Source organism: Poecile atricapillus, chromosome 3 (genome assembly GCF_030490865.1).
Source record: "Poecile atricapillus isolate bPoeAtr1 chromosome 3, bPoeAtr1.hap1, whole genome shotgun sequence".
NCBI lineage: Eukaryota > Metazoa > Chordata > Aves > Passeriformes > Paridae > Poecile > Poecile atricapillus.
The window spans coordinates 45050783-45071128 of record NC_081251.1 but is presented as its reverse complement, the minus strand read 5'-3'; the positions used below and the strand labels follow the sequence as shown (position 1 = coordinate 45071128).

The following is a 20346-nucleotide window of genomic DNA, read 5'->3' as shown; positions in this document are numbered from 1 at the left end:
TATTTGTTTTTCAAACAATAAAAAAAAATACTGTTAAATATTTTAAGCCAGTACTAAGTGATATGGTTAAGGGACATTCACCATGGTGGTAGCAAAACAGAAATGCACTAAGTACTTAATCTGCAGAGAGTCCCAGTATAATACCTTGAAATTTTCAAATAGCGCCGTCATTTTCATCTAATCTGTTCTGTATACATCTTTCTGTGACTTCTATCAATGCTGATTTATGGGGATATGGAGTGTATTATAAACTTCCTTGACAGAAAAACCCCTCTAGCTACTGCTAGAAGCTGGAAACTGAGATCAATCGCAGCCTCTCCCATCTCCCTCTGCCATTGCAGAACCATTGCTGTGCTGAGACACAAAACTATACAGCCCTGATAAATCTTCTTTTCATGATGTACACTTTGGTATAACATAAAGGCAAGTGAGAAGGGAAGAGAAAGGAGGAGCAGGTTTGCAATCAGGTGGAAGAGACCAAAGGAAGACTTTTTCTACAGCCTAGATCCCTGTGTCATTGAAATCCCTTTGCCTTCACTCGTGCATGTGCCTAAACAATTTGCCTGTGCTGTAACATAGGACTAAAACCTCTCTGTTGTAACAAAATACATTTACTCAATCCTCCACGAGCACTTTAAAAGTGGGAAAAATTCTTCAATGGGTTATTTATTCACACGAGCACCTTTTATTATTAAATCTAATATATTTGTCAGCAGCTAGCTTTTGAATTTGCTCTACCTTTTTATTCGGTTTGGACAATAAAACCATGTTGATCTGTTCCCAGCTGGTTTCATTCCCTGGTTCTACTGCATTAAACACAATGTAGCTGTTGTCTGGGCTGTAAACACTCAAGGGAAATTGTTTAAATAATGAAAAAAAAATTGCTTATGTTGAAGACCTAATCAGGACAACATTGGATTTTGGAAAATTTTCTAAAAAATTTAGATTCTTGATGTTAACTGACTGGCAGCTTCTCCTTGGGGGACTCAGCATTTCAGTTACTGCAAAGTATTTTCTAGCAGCTAGGACACAGCTAGATGATACATGGTGCAGTAAAGCCTCAGACTAAACCCTAGAGAATTCATTGCAGGTTTTATCTCAACAGTGTGACCACAGTTTCAGTGTTCATAATATCTGCATTCACCAGTGAATGAGGCATATTTACATTTTCCTGTTCTGACTGACTACTAAGCCCCCCCTTTTTTCCCCTGTGGATGCAACTGCGTGTTCCTACAACCCATAGACTAAAAACCACAGGCGTGACAGCCCTGGCCTGCTGCTGGCGGATGCCCTGGGCTGCCTGCTCTCTTGCTGCCTCTCTGCAGCAGCCTCAGGGATGCTGTGACTCCTTAGGGAGGTGTCTCCATGCCACTCTGCCTTGGCAAGCAGTGAGCAGCTCGGCTCCGCTGCCACAAACCAGATGTCTCTCCCTGTAATGTTTTCCTTGTCCAGCCAAACCGTGGCAGCCAAGGGTTAGTGTGGAAAAGGCCTGGTCCTTGCCCAGCTGCACAGGGGGCAGATGCACGCAGCAGAGAGTGGTGTTGACATGGTAAAGAAACATCTGCTAAGGGGTGACATCATATTCTCATTGTGCTGCACGTCTGGACGGGCAGTGGAGCTAAAAGGAGTGGGCTGGTGCTGTAATCCCAGAGTAAATCACAGCAGCCAGAGCTGGAAAGTCTTAATCTATCACAGGAGACTCTTATCTTTAGATACATGCATGCAGGCTCAAACTGCAGGGAAGATAAGGGCCGTGGTACATTCCTGACTGGACAGAAATGTGTGAGGCTGTTTGCAAGGCATGGAAAAATTTCTTTTAAAATCTTTTGAGAGTTGATGCTTAAAACAGAAGATAGCAGTTTGGAGCCAAGGCATATCTTTCACAATCTTAAATACTGTTTATACCTTTCTTCTCTCTCCCTCTCTGGTTTATGCTAGATTGAATTGATGGTTAAACTCATCTGAAGGATTTCGTCCTGCATTTCAGCATTTGCTTTCTGTTTTCCCCCCACTTCTATTTTTCCTTTCACGAAGGCTGAGGTGCAGGGTTTCTAAGCTGCTGCTTTAAACTGTCCCCTCCCTTTCCCCCCCGTCCCCCACTCCACCCACCTCCCCAGTAGGGCAAGTGCCATCCTTGTGCAGGGAGCAGGAGCCAGGCTCAGGAGCTATAAATACAGGCAAAGATAAAGCTATACAAAGGAGGAGCCTCTCGATAGGATTTTGACACTGTGGCTGGCTCCTCTCAAAATGACTGGGAGATGAAAAAAGGCTGTCCCTGGCTGGGAGAAAGGAGAGGTCTGAGGAAGCTATGATATCATGCTGCTTAAAATATGGAGTTCACATCTGGTCAACCCATTATAGACAATATATGGTAGCACTTTAAAAGGTACAGGGAAGGGTCAGAGGGCAAAGCCCATCACTAAATGATATGAGGAATAGGAGATGACACAAAAAAAGGAATAGTGGGGGCAGAGAAAAGAAAGACAGAAATAAATCTGTATTGACTGTGAGGAAAAGAAGTTAATGGGGAATTTAATTAAAGCAAATACAAATGATTGAGCATTGCAGGTGGTAAAGTAAAAGGTTATGAAATGACATTAAAATATTGTCCTAGAAGGGAGGGCAGCTGTCCTGGGAAGCTATTGATGTGTAAAAGAGAAACTCCTTGGCATGGGGATAAGTGTCCAGTATGTTCAGAGCAGAGGGTGTCCAGCAATGCCCCATGCAGCCTTTACCCAGATGGAGTCACTTCATGGCTGTGCAGGAAATGGCCTGTTAACTGGGAAAAGGGATTCTGGTCCCACTTCACTGCCCTGACCTCCAAGCAGCAATCTGGGGATGAACCCAGAAAAATGCATGGGTTGGATCAATGAAAGTGTGAGATGGGTGGAATGGAAGCAGGCTGGGGAGAAAATGGTTATGAAAATCATAGGATGGGAGGAGAGAAAATAGTAAAAAAAAGAGATAGGGAAATAACTAGAAAAATGGAAAAAGGGTGATAAAGGTGCAGGAAAGTGGAGTTAGAGCAAGGTCGAGATACTAGTAATAGGACAGAAGAGAAGTAGGAATAGGTGACAGGGAAGAACAGAGGGAGAAGCATGTGAGGGGTATCAGGGAATGGAGCCTGAGAGAGGGAAAGAAAGATGTAACATGAGCAGTGATGTGGGAGCAGCAGCAGGTGACGAAAGTGGCACAAGACTTGTTTGGCCTGGGAGAAGAGAAGGCAGAATAGAGTGTCTCTGGAGTGTACAAGGAGATTTTGCCTTTAGAAGAGATTCTAACAAAGTTTGGGCTTTTTTTTAAGATGTAGAAGAAAAAGTAAGTGATTAGATCTGCTCAGGAAAAGGTCAGCTAGGGATCATCTTCCCTGTGTATATACTATTCTTCATTTCCTGCTTGACTTGAAATTGATTTTCATTTGCTTTCCTAGTGTACAATGAGAGCCAATTCTTTTGTCTTTCTGGAGTCTCTATTCCCAGATGCCACCAAAAGCCCAGTGTTTTTGTTCTGCATTCACACATGCAGTATGCATCTGTGTGGCACTCCACAGCGGCAAATGGGTACTGCTGGGGCAAAGAACTCGATGTATTGCAGGAGTGAGAGACAAAAAAAAGTGTTTTCCTTCATCCTAATGGAGAACTGAGGTCCAGATATGACAGATAACCTGACCAAGGTCACACCAGAGGTTTGCAGCACAGCTGGGATGTCACCTGCAGATTCTCAGGCTCTTTTAAGTCCCAACTGACCTATCTTCAAGAATTTGGCTAGGAATCTTAAAGACTTACTTTCAAGAAGCTCAGCTAAAGAAATGCGTATTTTTAAATTGTGAAGGCAATTGTGGCTTTTTTCTCTCCTTCTTTGTCGCATTTTAAGGTGTGCTGGATGCAACAGCCTTGGGCTTTTCAATCCAGTTGCCTGTGGACCATTCATGTAAAGGAAAACTATGCCAAAATGGCTTAAGCATTTAAGCAGAGTGGTGAGCAGTTGTAACAGAGACTACTGTGCTCAGAGCAAAAGGTCGAAGATCCTTTCTCATAAATCCTGCTTTAAAGCAGTGTGTACTAGTTTCTCACTAATATGTGGAACTGACTCCCGACAAAACAAAATATGAAAGCAAGTCAGAATACAGAAGGGCTAAGCTACAGATTGATGAAGTGTTGCATTTTCAACCCCAATAGAGACTTACATTTTCTTCTATTGTCTTAGAAAATATGGGTTTTTTTCTTAATTGGCCAAAGTGGGATTAGAAGCTGTGATGGCCAAACACTTTACAACGCCTTCTGGGAGCTTATAAAATGCAGATATTTTCATGCACATCATCACTAGAACCTCAATTCATGCAGCTTCTCTGTGCTACAAACTAAAAAACCCTGGAAAAACAGGAACACAAAGAGTTTCCAAGGGGTTATTTAGTTTTTGGACAGTGGGCCACTTGAGATGATCCCTGCTCCCCCTGGTCTAATAAAGACATTAATATGACTTTCCAAATTCCCAGAGCACATTTGACTGGGGAATGTTTCATACAGTAATGAATGGAGGCTCCAGCTTTTTCCATGGCAATAGGCATCATTACTCTCACTTTAGAGCCCAAAGCAGAGATGTAGAATAAATTGATCCAGATCAAGAAAAGAGTCCTAGGCAAAGTTAGGAAGATTGGCTCCTTCTTGTAGTCTTGTACATAGCTCATGGGTGTCCTTCCACAGGGAGATTATATCTGTACATGCCTTATTTCACACAGACTGTTGAGACAGTCTGACATCCATCAAAAAATCCCTGGTGTCTGCTCAAAAATTTTGGAGTAATTTACATCCATGGCAATAAAAGCTGTATGCTGTTTATTTAGCAGGGCTCTTTTAATGTGCTGTTTGTTGTTTTGATAGTCTATGTCTTCTTCATATTGTAATCATATTAAAAGAGCATTCTTTTCCTGGAATAAAGAGGTAATGATTCACAAGAGGCATAATTATTCCATGCAGTGCAGGCAGGATGCTGCAGGAAGAGCCATCTTCTTTATGCATAAGAGGCTTTTATTGCAAGTGTTCTACACAGTAATTAAATTCCTTTGAATGAGGAGGCTTGATTGGATTTTCTTTGGTTTATTTGGGAGGAGTTTGAAAAGCAAGGTATTTAGCTCAATTGCTTTATAATTTTGGCATCTGTTAGAGGTTATGGAGAAAGGTTCAGTGTCTGATTCCCATTTCTCTTATGTGTTACGTTATCTAAACTCCCTTGAATTCAATTGAATTACACCCTATCTGTATTTGTATGAGAATCAAGCTCAGAAATTCCTGGCAGAAAGCAGCAGGACACCTGAATGCATGCTGTAAGAATCCAAATCATCTAAGGGAAAAAAAACTTTCTGAAGAAAAGTTACTTGTAGCTGCAAAGGCAAATTCCCAAAAGTGAGGAATTTTCACATTTGCAGTTTTCCTTCAAATGTGATGTTTGCCTTATGGTGAGTCCAGCCTTGGCCCAGAATGGGACAAAATTTTAAAAGACAGAAGCAATAAAATAGAACAAGGTAACAAAAGTCTGTGCTGTGGCCTGACACACAAGCCAAGATGATGGCATGGCACAGCTCCTGAGTATTTGAGTTGTCGAAATAAATCATATTCATTTAACATCAGCTACTGAACACAGCTATAAAGTAATGTTGCTGGTTTGTGTTTTTTTAAGGAAAGGAGTGAAAATGTAAATTGAAAGGAATAGTCTGTTATATAGAGCCTCAAAATCTACTAGCAATGGAGTTTGTGTCTTATGGCATAAATTACAACATAAATTTTTCTTGTTACTCAATAAGGCTGCATAATACACCAGGAGGAGAGTGTTGCTTTGGCCAGGAAGTTGATGTGCAACACCATGGGGGAAATTTCACCCTGCTCAGATGTCTCTGGTGGGGAGAGTACACATGATGAGGAAAGTGGCCTTTTCAACAGCACAGAACAATGTCATGGGGCAATGGAAGACACTTCCCCTAATCTAGGGGCTCCCTGCCTGCCAGGTGTTAACATCCAGTGGGAGTGGGAATCTCTGAAGTGCAGAGTTGCCAGCAGGGTTCTGTGAAGGTTGGGATCTCATGGAGGTTTCCAAGGGCTCTGCTTGTATCCCAGTAGTGATACTGGGACTGGGTGACAGGAGGGCTGTTTTTGCAGGGAGAATGGCAGTGGGAAAAAGGAGAAGGAAGACCTGTGGCCATCTTTGGCAAAAAAGACAAAAAGACAAGAAAAGGCAAATAAGAAAGAATTGGATATGAGGAGACCAGAGGAGGACGACAGTGACACGGGCATGGAAGTGTTAGTTCAGACAGCGACAAACCTGAGCTTAAGTCTGAGGGGAAATGGCAAAAAAAAAATCTGCATACTGCAAACCTGGAGCTAGTCCTCCCTCATGCCTGTGCATGAGACCCTCAAGCATAGGGGAGCATGGAGAGACCTCCAAAGTAGGTCTTGAAGTAAAAATTTGGTTTATTGCCAGGAATCTGAAAAGCAAAGTATTTAGCTCCTACACAGCATGAAAATTGCAGTGGAGAGGACAGGAACCGTAGCAATGGTTTGCAGTTGTCTGTGATGTTGGCATGCTTGAACCTGAGTCAGGTCCAAGTGACTCACACATAACACAGAACTGTCCACGATAAACCTTGGGTGTGCTCATCAGTCATCAAGCCTGTATCCTTGTGGGATACCAGGCCTGATGGATGTCTGCAGCTGAGGGTGCTTCTGATTAATTTTGGTATTTGCAGCCAGAATGCTTTGGTTTATTACCTTCGTTCCTTCCTACTGGCTGCCAGGCATTTTGAACTTAACAAACTGCCTGTGCTGTTGTCATCCTCTGCCTCCTTCCTTTCAATCCTCTAGCCTCAGTGTATTGGAGGGAGCACCATGAGGCAAATTGGGCCTGCCAGACAGTGGCCCAGGACTTTACAGAGAATTATCTTGTAAGCTGACACCAATGACTCATACCAAGACAGTTTTCCTCTTGTGACTCTACTGACTTTGAGTGGTTGTGTTTCCCTTCACCGTTTATTAGTTCTCAGCAAGGATCTCTCCTGGGCCAGCTGTCTGTACAGAAAGTTGAAAACAGAGTTATATTTTGTGACAAAAAAAAATGGGAACTTTGGCAAAAAAAAATATTTTTTTTCAAGGGTTGATTAAGAAAGCTTCTGTTTTACTGATGTTTATTTTGTGTTTGGGCTTCCTGAGCAGAGACAGTTGTACCTGAGGACTACCTGGCTGATGCTCCGAGCAGGAAGCAGTACAGTGTGGATCCTGCCGACGCTGCCTTGGGTTCCGTGGGTTCCATGTACACCGTGCGTCAGAGTCCTGCAGATGGACACCCTGCCGGAGGCTCCTCTTCCTCCTGTAGCCACCGTCCTGCCCAGATGTCTGCAGGGGGGTCCTCATCTACTGGCCTGCGGCATCAGACCTCCAGCCCAACAAGGAATGGGGCCTATCTTGAAGGAAACAGAAGTGGTAATGTAACACCTTCCATTTTGCAATATGTGCTGCTATGCTGGCACTGTGCAGGAGTCCTAACTCATTCCCAAATTCCCAAGAAAATTAGTAAGGTGGTTCTGTGATGGAATCCATCCAGACCACTCCTGCTTCCATTTAGAGGGGGAAATAATAACCTGTGTAAACAAAAAATCAGTTTGCTCACCATTAAGTGAAAAGGTGAATGTTTTCTAATGCTGTTGTTGTGTAAACATATGTATTACGTATGACTGTGTGGCAATCACACTTGTTATTATCAGCTCAGACGTGTAGACATTAATATATGAGGCATTCCTCCCAAAGATTTATACTGCCTACAGGCACATACCTGGTATTTGTGTGACACCAGCTGTGTACAAAACGTGATGCAGAGGAAACCCAAATATTAGTGCCTACCTTAAAGCATTTTAGCCGAAGGTTTTGCTTCCTAGCTGTGTGCCCATTCTGCCCCTTTAATTACATACCAAGCCAGATTTTGCTTGAAAAAGACTTCCCAACAAAACATAGTTTTTTTAAATCATTCAGCTCACTGCTCAAGGCTCTTTTATTCTTCAGGAAACAAAGTCACAAGAAGTTTATCTGCTAATTCAAGAAATGCCATGGGAACCACTGCATTCAATGATTCTTCCCTTTCTTTGTATTTTTGTTCAGTTACCACTTGCTGGGGCAGTTGCCCTACTCTTCCACTACAGTTCCTATTGGCCATGATTTTTTTCCTTCTAGAAATTACCCAAGTTCATCAGACAAGTTAACTGTTTCACTGAACTTCAGTTAACTTTGTTTGTATGTTCCAAATTCTTGGTCAACAGGTCTTTATCAGTAGCGATGCCAACAGCGTCTTCACCCCTTACTAATTATTCAAACTTCATGTCTGCATATTTCATTCTGATGATAGATCTAACAAAGGAGTTGAATGTCTCAGCCATTTTAAAGCCATTAATTTTTTTCCCTTCCTCATTTATTAATGGAATCTACTGCCACTCTAGTACTAATTTTTTTTAAATCTTGATATATTTGCAGAAGATTACTGGTTTCCCTAGTCCCTTTGTCTACCATTAGCTCATTACACTGTCTTTTTGCCCTTGCATTTCTGCATATTCTTGCTTGGAAGCCATTCCAGAGCCTCTTTCCAGTATCCTTTGCTTAATCTTTGTTTAATTCCTTCACATTCCTCACCTCACCAACACTTGTATTATTTCTTGTTTCTGAACTTTCACTGTTCAATATTTTAGACCAAAATATGTATTACAAGTATTTATCCCTGTACTTGTTCATTTTAAATATTTAGTGGTGCATTCCCACTACCCTCTCTGCCTTCCAAAATTCGTGGCTCAAAGCCAGAATCTACAGAGGTTGTAGATTCATACTGTGTAACCCTTCACAGATTTTTCTTCTCTGAATCACTTGTTTTACTGAATTGTCTTACTTGGCTTACTGAATACTTCGTGCATTTTCAGAATATACAAAACTTCTGTACATAAGAACGTGTGGTGTGGAGAAAACCCTTGGTATCAGGGGACAGAAATTATGTTCAAGGGACTGAAGCTTAAAATTAGAGCTTCTTAAGATTGTTCAGCTGCATTGTCTTCCCTTTTTTTTTTTGACTTTGAATGTCACTGTTTCCCAGTCTTGGCCAATGTTTTGTGAAACCTCCAAGTAGGAAGCTAAGCTTCAGGAGACATCTCCATCTCTCTTTTCATGGCTTCCCACAAAATCCGCAGTCTTTACAAAATGAAAGGCTGAAATATGGCTCATGTTTTTTTCCAGAACTGAACCAACAAAAAAATTCATGGAGTGGTCATGCAACAGGCTTTACAGATTCCTGTATTTCTTTGGCTTAAAACCTTTAAAAGCACTTTCAGGGGCAAAGAGGGAGATATTGTTTTTGAACCAGGCATCCATGGCATGAGTACCTCTGAAGCAGTCACAAGTTACTTTAAACTGCTACATATAATACCTGGAGTTAACAGAACTCATCCCAAAACAGCTTGGTAATTTTCATGTGACAATCTTTTTACACTTGCAAAGCCTAGTTCCTCTGAGGTCTCTGGGTCATTTGACCAGTTCAACAGTAAAAGCTTCCTAAAACAGAAATGTGTGCAGTGACCATCATTAAAATGGTTATAGATTCATTGATATTGTTGGTGTTTTCCTAATTTTCCAGGCATTTATTAGCCATTAGTATCACCCATTGTAGATTAGGGTCTACCACAGAGCACACACAATCCTATAGAGGGTTTGCTGCCAAGGTCCCTAACAATCACCTGTACTCCACCGGGAACCAATGTCTGTGCCATCACCATCCATCACACTTCCCTTAATCCTCTCAGCTGCTTTCTGGAGACTCCAGCAGTCTCCCACAGGCCATAGCACAAGCTGGCTCCTTTGAGGCCAGGCAGTTTTCAGTGGCTGTGGTGGGCAATACAGTGACATCCATGAAGTCAAGGTGCCCACACATTCACTACGATATCACTTCAAGCATTAAGACACTGTGATATTTCCAGTCACAGCCTGGTTTCGTCTCTTTCACTATTTCCCATAGTGTACCTCTGTAACACTGGAATTCTCACCAGAGTCCTACAAAGCATTACCCAATCCTCCTTAAAATTAGAGATTGTATTAGTTCACAGAAGGAAATCATATTTTCACCCACCATGTTGCTTCCACTTCTACTGGCAATCCCAGACTTGTAAAACACACATTTCTGCAATTTCCCTAGTGCAGCCACGCTGGAGGTTTAATACCATCTTCACAAATTCTCTCCAGCGAAGAAGGGTCTTTGGAATCTGTGCATGTGTTTTCCTTCTTTCTAGGCATAATTTATATGTTGCTGAATCATAAGTAAGCAAAGATGAGTAAGTGGTGCATGTCAGTCTCTGTTCTTATCCTCTTCGGTTTGTATACTTATGAGGCAGAGATGGGCTCATTAAAAAGAGGAAGAATTTATCTCTGAAACCTCAAACCAATCCTGCTTATTTATGGATAGTTTTGAAAAATAGCTTGCCTTATTTATCATGGTGGGAAAATATCATGGAAAAAGCCATAATCATAAAACATATCTCAGTGCATAGCAGAACATGTCTTTCAAGCGGAATGGATGAGATTAAACCTCAAAGCTCTCATTAATGCGATCGGAAGCTTGATGCCTAATTCTCCTTGATTATGCTAAAAAATTCTGAAAAAAAAGATGTAAAAAAAAAATCTCATTTCAGAAAGCCAGTTGGGGCTGCAAACAGATAAACATGCACTTTCCTGTCATCATTTGCCAAACTGAAGCTTTTAAATTAGGGAAGGAATAGTCAAGGACATCATAAACCTTTCCAAGCCTGCTTACATAACAGACAAAGCCTTTATCCCAAGTATGAAGGATTGTGTGCTCAACCACAATAATAATAACCTTAACCTTGCCCTGTAGCTTGTTATTTTTATGGAGATTTTATTATCCAGTATTAGCAGTTAATTATTATCACCTGAGGCTCTTTGTTAAAGAGGCAGTCCTGCTTATTAGTACATATATTTTCTGAAAACATTTGGGGGCATGGGGTTGAAATTTCTCTTTTTTAGAATAATGCTGCAAGCAGCTCATGGGAGGCAGATCCAGCACCTCCCCAAAGCAAAGGAGCTGCTGATGGCATTGTGAGCTTCAGCACTGTATTCAGCAAACACAGCCTGCCTGCTAATTTTTGAGGACATTCAGTCTGAAAGTTGCAGTGTTTCCAGCGAGCTGCCTTTTTGTTTCTCCTACAAAGGAGAGGCAAAGCAAGAAAAGCCCAGATAAATATTTAATGTCCGTGGCCACGTCTCATGCAGCTGGATGCTGGGCTGCTCCTGCAGCGGCCGGAGGAGCACCTGCAATGTTGCATCCCCACACAGCGCGTTCCATGCTGTCAGCGGGAGCAGCTGCCACACTGCTGGGACAAGGACTCTTCTGTGACACCTTGCAAGGTGGAGAACACCAGCCAGGTGCTGCCCGAGCTGTCCTGCCAGCGCCGGCCAGATGTGCTGAGCCTGATCTTCTTTGCAGAGCTCTCTGCTGATCATGGCTTGTCAACACCCTGCCCCACCCTAAATATCTTGTAATTGTGTTCTCCCACACACCTGCTTGTCTGATGTATCTCTTCCTCTTCTGCTTGGTGTGCCCTAGATTTTTAGAATAGTATCTTAAAGTCTTCCTCCTTTCCCTGTTCATGGTGGGGGTGGTTTGTTTTTTAAAATAATTCCCCTTTTTCTGCACCTTTGAGGGTCTGCTACTTCTGCTTAGTTTCAGTAGATCTGCTGCTCCTTATTATCTGCTCCAGTGCAATCAGAGAGAACCTTTTAAAATTTCATTCCCACCCCCTTCCCCTGAGGCAAAGAAATCATTTAGGCCTGCAGCAATATTAAAGTTCATCTGTCACTCCCTTTCCACTCTTATCTATCAATGACTGTACTCCCTCTGGGCTCTGTTTGTTTGCCAAGAACATATTTAGGGAGTCTGTTATTTGTCTTTCCTTCTTTTGCAGGTTTAACTCCATTTTAGCATTTTATTTCCTTGTCATGCCTCTGCAGCCATTTGGCTGTTGGCTCTGTCTCCATTATTCTTCTCAGGAAGGTCCAGAGGTTAGAGATGAGTGACAGAGAGAAGTGTGGGAGTGAAAACTCAGACTGAGCCAGGCCACCTCTTTCCCTCAGCTGCACTCAGCTTTTGTCACTGACCTGGTAATTCCAGCTGTTTCTGTGTGGGCAATAGTCTTGACTGGGATGCCTGCCTGGAGACATTCCCCTGCAGAGGAACTTCTTTACTGTCCTTCCCCAATATCGTTTGAGGCAAGAGGGGAAAGTGCTTCCCTCTGATTACCTAAATTTCCATATCCCATTCCATTAATTTGACAAATTTTTGCCACCTGTCAAAAACAGGAAATTGGATTTGACCTAGATTATGATCTCTAAAAATAATTATTGGTCGCAAGCACTCCCATCTCTTTGTAATCTGAGTATTCATTATCATCTTGATTAATTCTGATGACAGGATGGCATAGGATACCCAGGAGACATGAGACTTCCTCATTTATCTAATTCTTAGGTTAAGTGTGAATACCTTCAGATATGAAAAAAATGTATAGTACTTGCCCTGCTGCCATCAAACACTTTTGTGCTTAATATAATCTTTCACCAAAGTGATGCTATTGAAAGAAACCCCATGCCTTTGTGTAGACATAAAATGATCTACTTTCTTTTGTAAATTGAGAAATTACACTCAGATGGGTAAACTACAATGTAAAAAAAGCCATATTAATTAATTTTTTAAAAATAAAATATATAGAAAACCAGATTGTTTCCAGATTCATCAGCTAAAACCTGATATTTTGCTGTAAACTGGGGGTATCTCAGTTTTCTTAATAATATTTAAAGATAGCTCCTTTCACACAAGTAAATTAACAGACCTTAATTCATTAAAAAGCAGCAGAGAATCCAAAACTTGATACTAGGTAGGTAAATAAAGACAAAAAAAAGCTATTTTAAGAATTAGTATTGACATATAATTCTTGTTTATATATTATGATATTATACTATTCCTTAAGCATGGATTTGAAAGGGTTATCTTCACCTGCTAGGGTCTGTAAGAGTTCTAGCCATGCAGTCTCTTTAGAAAGGTCATTTATATATTTGTCTTTCAGAAATCACATTTATGCTATTGATTGCTAGATAGCAAAGGAGTGAAAAGATTCTTCCTGTCATTTCAACCTTTTCTTCTCATCCCCCTTCCTTTTATTACAGATACTTCCAATACCTGTGAAGGCTCCCAGCTGCACTTGGGGCTCTCTTCTCCCCTTTGCCCTTTCCTGGGCAGGTTGCAGGCAGAAGTCAGTGGGCTGCAGGCTGCCCTTTCTGTTCCCAGTGTAAATCCCAGGCTAAATCCTCTGGGCTTTCCTTACATTGATACAAATCTAAGGGAAAAAAAATGTGCTCCTCAGTAGTGGCACATCTCCCTGACCATGTTACAGCAGTAGCAGAGAAACTTCTGCAGTCTTTTAGTCACAGCCAAACCTTTCTCTCCTTGCTCTATTTTCTGACTAGTTTGCAAAAGCCTGGTCTTTTTCCTGACCTTTGGTTTAAGATGGTGTGGTGCCCGATACCTCCACACACCAGCTCTCATCCAAACCACTGACAGATCATGAAGGGGAGAAATGCCCCTCTGTCTCCAAGACATGTCTCAGTTCTCCCACTTGTCCCTGACATAGTTCCTCAATGTTATTGATGATCCAGGGGTTGGCCAAGATTACCCTGTTTGTTTTGCACTCTCTGTCTTCGTTGTTTCATGCCAAAGGCTCCAGATGGTGTCTGTACTGTTGTGTATTGCATTTATTCTGTGAGCGGAGCCCAGGGTCACCTGAGTCCATACAAACACCGGTCTTCGCTGTCTAATTAAAAGGACCTGCAGCTCTTCCCTGTCCTTTGTATCCAGAACAGTGACTTAGCAAATGAGAGTGCAATTATCATGATATTTACATCTCATCTCATTATGAAAACCATCGACTAGATTTGCACATTCATAGCACTGCTGCTTTCTGGAGTCCATTCTGAGTAACTGCAAACACACCTCATTACATTAGACTGTAAGATGGGCGTGGTGGCAAGGAAAAAAGGACAAATATGCACATAAACCCATTATTGGGTGTCTATGGGCAGAGTCTCAGTTAATATAAATCATCAGAGCTCTATTGAAGTCAATGGAATGACAACCTACATAAGCCCCAAACCCACCCAGCACATTTTACTCATGTGCACTAGGATCGTATTTTGAGTCGTGTGAGGATTCTCACACATCTCATCTGCCTTTATAAGCTCACTATTTCTCTGGAGAACTAATCCCTTCTCTTCTCAGCAGTTCTGATTGCTTCTTGGCTACCTGGGGCATTTCCAGGCTCTAGTTTTGGTGTCTTGATCTCCCTCTACACGCACTCTTCTGTTTGATTTCTGGTTTTCTGTAGTGTATACTTGCTTTCCATTAGCACTTCTCTCATTAAAAACTGGGCCTTGACAGAAATAGATGAGCAGATGTGAGCAAGTCACATTTAATGTATCTGTATGCTGCTGCCTGCTAACACATAGTCTGCTTGGTGTGGATATAAACAAATGGAAACAGCTTTCCTGTATCCTAGCATAATATAGATCTTGTCATAAAGAAGCAGCATAAGTGGAGGTACAAATTATATTCAGGTGGAGATTGAGATTTATAATTCTACAGAGACTAAGAAAAAAAGCATAAAGGCACTTTTCGTTCCAATGTTATTGACTTGATTTAAAGCTACAGCAAGCTGAAGTCACCTCAAATCGTCGAGGGGTTATACCATTAAAAAGTCACATGTGCAATGTTCATCTTCCCATGTTTTAGTAACTTTCCAAATTGGCATTCATTGGGGACCATCATCTTTGTGAGAGACTAAGATTAGGAAGATACAGACTGAAAGCCTTCTGCTGATCTCTAAAACAAGTATGAATATCTGAATGCAAATTAAAAACCTTATTTGCTAAATCCTGATTTTATCCTCTAGCCTTCACATTCAACGGCAAACACTTTTTTTAGCGCCGAAGAACTTTCTCTCCAGGTGTGAGGGTAGCGTCTTCTTGATCCAAGATCCCTGCTGCTGCAGATCAGACAGCAGGGGCAGCTTGGTTTAAGAGCCTGGCAGCTGGCACATCTTTCCTTCTCCAGCAGGGACCTAAGGGTTTCATGTTTTTTAACACAATTCACCAGATGGGATCATGTATTCCAATAAGCAGTCAGATTGGAAACTTCTGCAAGTCCCCCTTTTTTCCTTATGCTGCCATCTCAGGCCAGTACTTGCATGCACAGATCCAATGTCCAGTGCTGCAGTGAGGCTGCCAAAGCCCTGCACACTCATAACCACAAACTGAGGAAACCTCTGCATGCCATTGTAATGCACTGTTGTGGGCTTTTTGTACTGACAGCCTCAAGTCCTTCACCTGAACGACGACAAGATGCTGCTCGGCCATCAAGCAAGAATCCTTTGACCTGGACGGTGGATGATGTGGTTTGGTTTGTGAAGGATGCAGACCCTCAGGCTTTAGGCCCTCACGTGGAACTCTTCAGAAAACACGTATGTAGAAGTCTACCCTTACCACCTCTAGGTAATTAAAGTCACAAGAGACAGCCAGCACATGTCACACACAGACCCTCAGATGCCTTGGGCTTCCTCAACCAGGTTGAATGCAGGACCTGGCAAGGAATTCAGCACTTCTGGAGGGTTTGGGCTAGAGAAATTTTACATATCTCTTGAGATGGTAATTAAACACCAGGATGGGCTTTGTGAAAAGGTGAACAATGCCCCAGGCTTGTCAGTGTTAAAGGGGCTTTTGGAAAGTGCCCCTAATAACACAGTGTAATTTGGCCAGCCCTGAATTCCTCTGGAAATTGGACTAGATTATTGTAGGTCCCTTCCAACTGAAACAGTTCTGTTTATTCTATTCTATTCTATTCTATTCTATTCTATTCTATTCTATTCTATTCTATTCTATTCTATTCTATTCTATTCTATTCTATTCTATTCTATTCTATTCTATTCTATTCTATTCTATTCTATTCTATTCTATTCTATTCTATTCTATTCTATTCTATTCTATTCTATTCTATTCTATTCTATTCTATTCTATTCTATTCTGTTCCATTCTACTTTGTGCTATGTTATGCTACTCTATTCATTTATACTTCAATAGGGAAACCATAACAGTGTCTTTAGAAAATATTCACTGTTTGTTCCCAGCTACTCCAGCATAAATTGTTCCTATGCCAAGCCTAAGAGAAAGCACTGAGGATCTGGTGCTCATTTTTCATTGTCAGATTGGCACAAAAAAGCCTCGTTTCAATGACAACTTCTTTCACAGGATATATATGATTCTTCTCTGAAGAGCATTTTTTATTTGTCTCTAGATATTTAGCAGGAGAAACCCAAAACAGCCAACATTTTAATCTTTTCCCCCCTCAGTATTATGTAACTACATAACCAAATTTAACAGACCTGCTGACTCTCTAGAGGATATGATTGTTGATTTTGTGAGGATAACCTCCAGTGATGGAAATTATATTATCTTTAATTAGTAATTGGGAAGAGAATAAACTTTTCTGATCTGGAGTTTCTTGTTCTGTTGCTATATATGGTGTCTATTAGAATTTTTTGCCTTCTCCATGTGTCCTTAATCGATTAAGTCTGGCTATGAAAAATGTATTTTACCCTAAAAGTGACTTGTTTGTGCTCAGCTGGAGGTCATAAGTTTTCATGTAAGTGCCTGGACCTAGGTCTAAATGAACTTCTCCCCTGCCCTGAGTCCTGACCAGCACCCCCAGTGTTGCAGAGACAACAAGAGGGCTTGATCACTCCTTGCCCCTATGCCAACAGAGACAAGAGGGGCTATGGAGCTGCAGACAAGAGCTGGGGGAGGTAGATGGACTTCTAGCTACGCACTGCTTCCAGGGTTTCTAAATACAGGAGAGGAGGTGACTGAGGAGCAGCTGAAAATGAACACAGGCCTTGGTGTCTACTCATCGTAGGAAGGTATTGGGGCCATCTGCCATTCTGTAGACAGCTCTGTGGGATGAGAACAGCAGCAGACACAGTGGTGTAGGGCCAAATCTGCAAGTACAGGTGAGGTGCTGGCCTGCTTTTCCTGCCTTCTGCCTTACAAGCTGATAATGATAGCAGGGCCAATATTGGTCATGTGGGCAACCAGGCAGATAAACAAGCCACCTTTAGGTCCGAAGGGACTTGCTATAGAATGAGTTTCTGACAACAGCAGAAGGGTCTGTGCATCAAGAGAAAATCTTCATGCAAGTAAGTGAGAATTGACATGGTCTAAGGCATACAGGTATATCCCAAAGGAAAAAACCCAACTTCTAAAGTTTGTCTTGTGAATATGGAGAGTGCAAAAGCACTAATTTTGTCTAGTTTCTATTTGTAGCAAAGTATGCTTTTATGTAGCAGCAGGGCCTGGGAACACTCCAGGCAGTCATGGGCCAGCTGCGCTGGAGAATGCCATGATACTGCAGCTGCTCTGCAGCCAAAGAGATCAAGCTAAATTGCCACTAAAGACTGTCCCTGTCATCCTTTGTTGCACACCCAGCACCCATGGGCTCTACTTATCATTGGTTTCCTTGTAAAATATGCCATAGGTGTGAGAACCTGGGTATGATTGCCACACAACTCAATTCAATTACACCTTTGAGTTATATATATCCCTGCAATTTTTCAGCCTTCAAACCTCATCTGGATTAGCACAAAGACCCCAGGGGTGAGAGACAAGTGATTAGTCCATTAACCTCAGCCATATCTTCCTGTATGTTCAATCTTTCTGTGAAGCAGGTGCATAATTTACTTAGAAGCACTTACTGTCATTGACAAGGCCCAGCTATCGCCTGAAATAGTTGCTTTGGCAATCAGCTCATCTGAGCTGGGAGAGAGAGGCTGCTGGGACCAGCAGGAAGAAAACAGCTGGAGGATGTATCCTGAACGTGGGCAGTGTGTTTTGTACTGCTCTAGGCCATTTGGATGCTGACCTCAGTCCTCAGAGCCAGCTCTTCCAGCCTGCAGCCCACATCCTTCACTGCCCCAAAGGGCACTGCAGGATGCTCTGGCTCTGCCTGCTCTTCCCACCTGGAGCAGAAGCTTTGCTTCTTGCCAAGATATCCAAGGAGCTCTGTCATAGGTAGCTCCTGAGAGTGTCCACCCAAGACTGAGAAACTGCCTCCCAGCTCCTCTGGGCTGTTCCCTGCTCCCACAGCTCCCTCTGTGTGCCGAGGACAGCTGAGCTCATCACTGACAGAGCTTTTGGTCTCACGGAATGGAGCCACTGCCCTGGCCAGCGACCTTGTAGCAGCACTGTGTGAGATCCTGTGGAGACTCCATCAGCAGGAAAGACTCGGTAGAATGATAGTGGGAAGGGAAACGGAGGAGGGGAAAGGTGGCCCTGATGGCACTGGATGTTACCAGTTCCAGACCTGCTTCAAGACCTTCTGCTGGGGCTAATGTATGTGTGGGAAGCACGTTATCAAAGTCTTTTTTTCAAAGATTATTTTTAAAAAGGCTGACACAGTAATACTGTAAAGAAGTCAAGCCAAGAATCTGCACAGGGAAATGGCTACTACGGGATATTTAATTGGATATGAATGCTCCCTCTGGCATACTATTGTCATGGAGTTTAATCTTGACCCCTACACAGTAATAATAATGGAAATAATAAAATGCTGAACTCAACATTTAGAAACAGCTTCCTCCACACCTGACCCTTGAGAGTGTTTTTATCCTATGGCACCACAGTTAAAGGAGCTCTTACTTTATTTCTCATGCAAATAGTAATTATATGTTACACTTATTCTTACTTTACATTAGCTTCCTTAAAATAATGGTAAGGAGAGGGGGGAGGTGGAGACAGTTTCTATTATGGATAGAGAGGGGGCTGCAAAATGAGGAGCATTAATTGATTGAGTTAATCAGAAAGTGACCTTAACTGCTCATCAGATAAATCACCTAGTAAATGGAATAATAATGATCAGGGCAAATTAGGATCCATAGTGTTGCTTAATAAGTAGGCAATGGATCACAGTGGAAAGCTCTGACAATCAAAACCGTAGAACAAAATGTGGACAGTGTTGATGTGCGTGTAAATGTGCTGGAAGCTCTGGGGACAGGTGGTATTTTTTGACTAATACAGTCAGGAAAAACCAGACAAGCTTTGGGTCCAAGGAAGGACAGTACAGCTGAAAGCTTCTGTGTTCTACAGCCCAAAGTAAAGGACAGTCTGTTTCTCTGTGGGCTCAGGCTACTTTCGCAGTAGTACTTCATCATTTCAAAAGGTTTTCAAGCCAACAGTTCTGGGATAAACAGCTGAGCTTGGTAGTAATATCCTCCACTTGCATGAGGGCTAAATTAAAGTTTAGCAAATTTAATAATAAATGTAATTAAATAAGCAAGTTACTACTGTCTTCAATTTGAGAAGAAAACATATATATGTGTGCATATATATATATATGTATACACACACGTATACCATATGCTCGCATCGCTGGGTGTAAGTGTACTGGAGATATGTGAAAGACACAGATAGCTGGGGACAAAGCTGAAACTGAGATCTGGAGGTGTTCTATTAGCAGTTTAATGTGGCTACATCCTTCGCTGTCTCCATCACTCATACTTTTCTCTCAAGGCTGACTGGTTTTTCTCAGAATTGCACTTAGAGCAACTCTGATTTTTAAAAAATTCTACTTTTAATTGCAAAATAAATTGAAAACCTCAACTAATCTTATAGTTCCTTGAAGAATAAAAAGTAGTATTTAATTAAACCTTCCTTTATGGCTTTCTTCTATCACACCTCAGATTTCAACTTTTTTAATGAAATTTCAAAATGCATGACATTTCAGGTAGCTCTACCCTAAATGACATGCTGTTTCTAATTCACCTTGTTTAATGTGTCAGGACACAGCACTTAAAGGGGGGTTAACACATTTTGATTCTCTTCCTCTCTTTTGAAACCAGGAAATTGATGGCAATGCTTTGTTACTGCTGAAAAGCGATATGATCATGAAATACCTGGGGCTGAAATTGGGACCAGCACTGAAACTGTGTTACCACATTGATAAGCTCAAGCAAGCCAAGTTCTAATAATTTCTTGAACAACAGAATCTGAGCTAAATCTAGATGGAAGACTAAAGGTAACATGTTGCCTTACAGAAATGCATTCATTTGCAGATTGCTTTTCCTTCTTTTTTATCAAAGACTTTGTCTTTTTTAACATTTGTGTATTGTCACCTTTTTTTAATCCAATGGGATCTTTTGGGCTGCTTTGTGTTAATAATTTGCCAAAA

The 20346-nt window shown here is 41.8% G+C and overlaps 1 protein-coding gene across 1 annotated transcript in view; it reads left to right on the top strand.

Annotated features, from left to right (window-relative positions):
* SCML4 (Scm polycomb group protein like 4) overlaps positions 1-20143 on the top strand; it is a 42315-nt gene extending 22172 nt beyond the window's left edge. The window contains exons 5-7 of the mRNA XM_058836471.1: positions 7203-7469; positions 15444-15592; positions 20018-20143. Of these exons, the coding sequence (XP_058692454.1) occupies positions 7203-7469; positions 15444-15592; positions 20018-20143 (542 nt within the window). The remainder of the gene's footprint in view (positions 1-7202; positions 7470-15443; positions 15593-20017) is intronic.
* Positions 20144-20346: the final 203 nt, after the last annotated feature.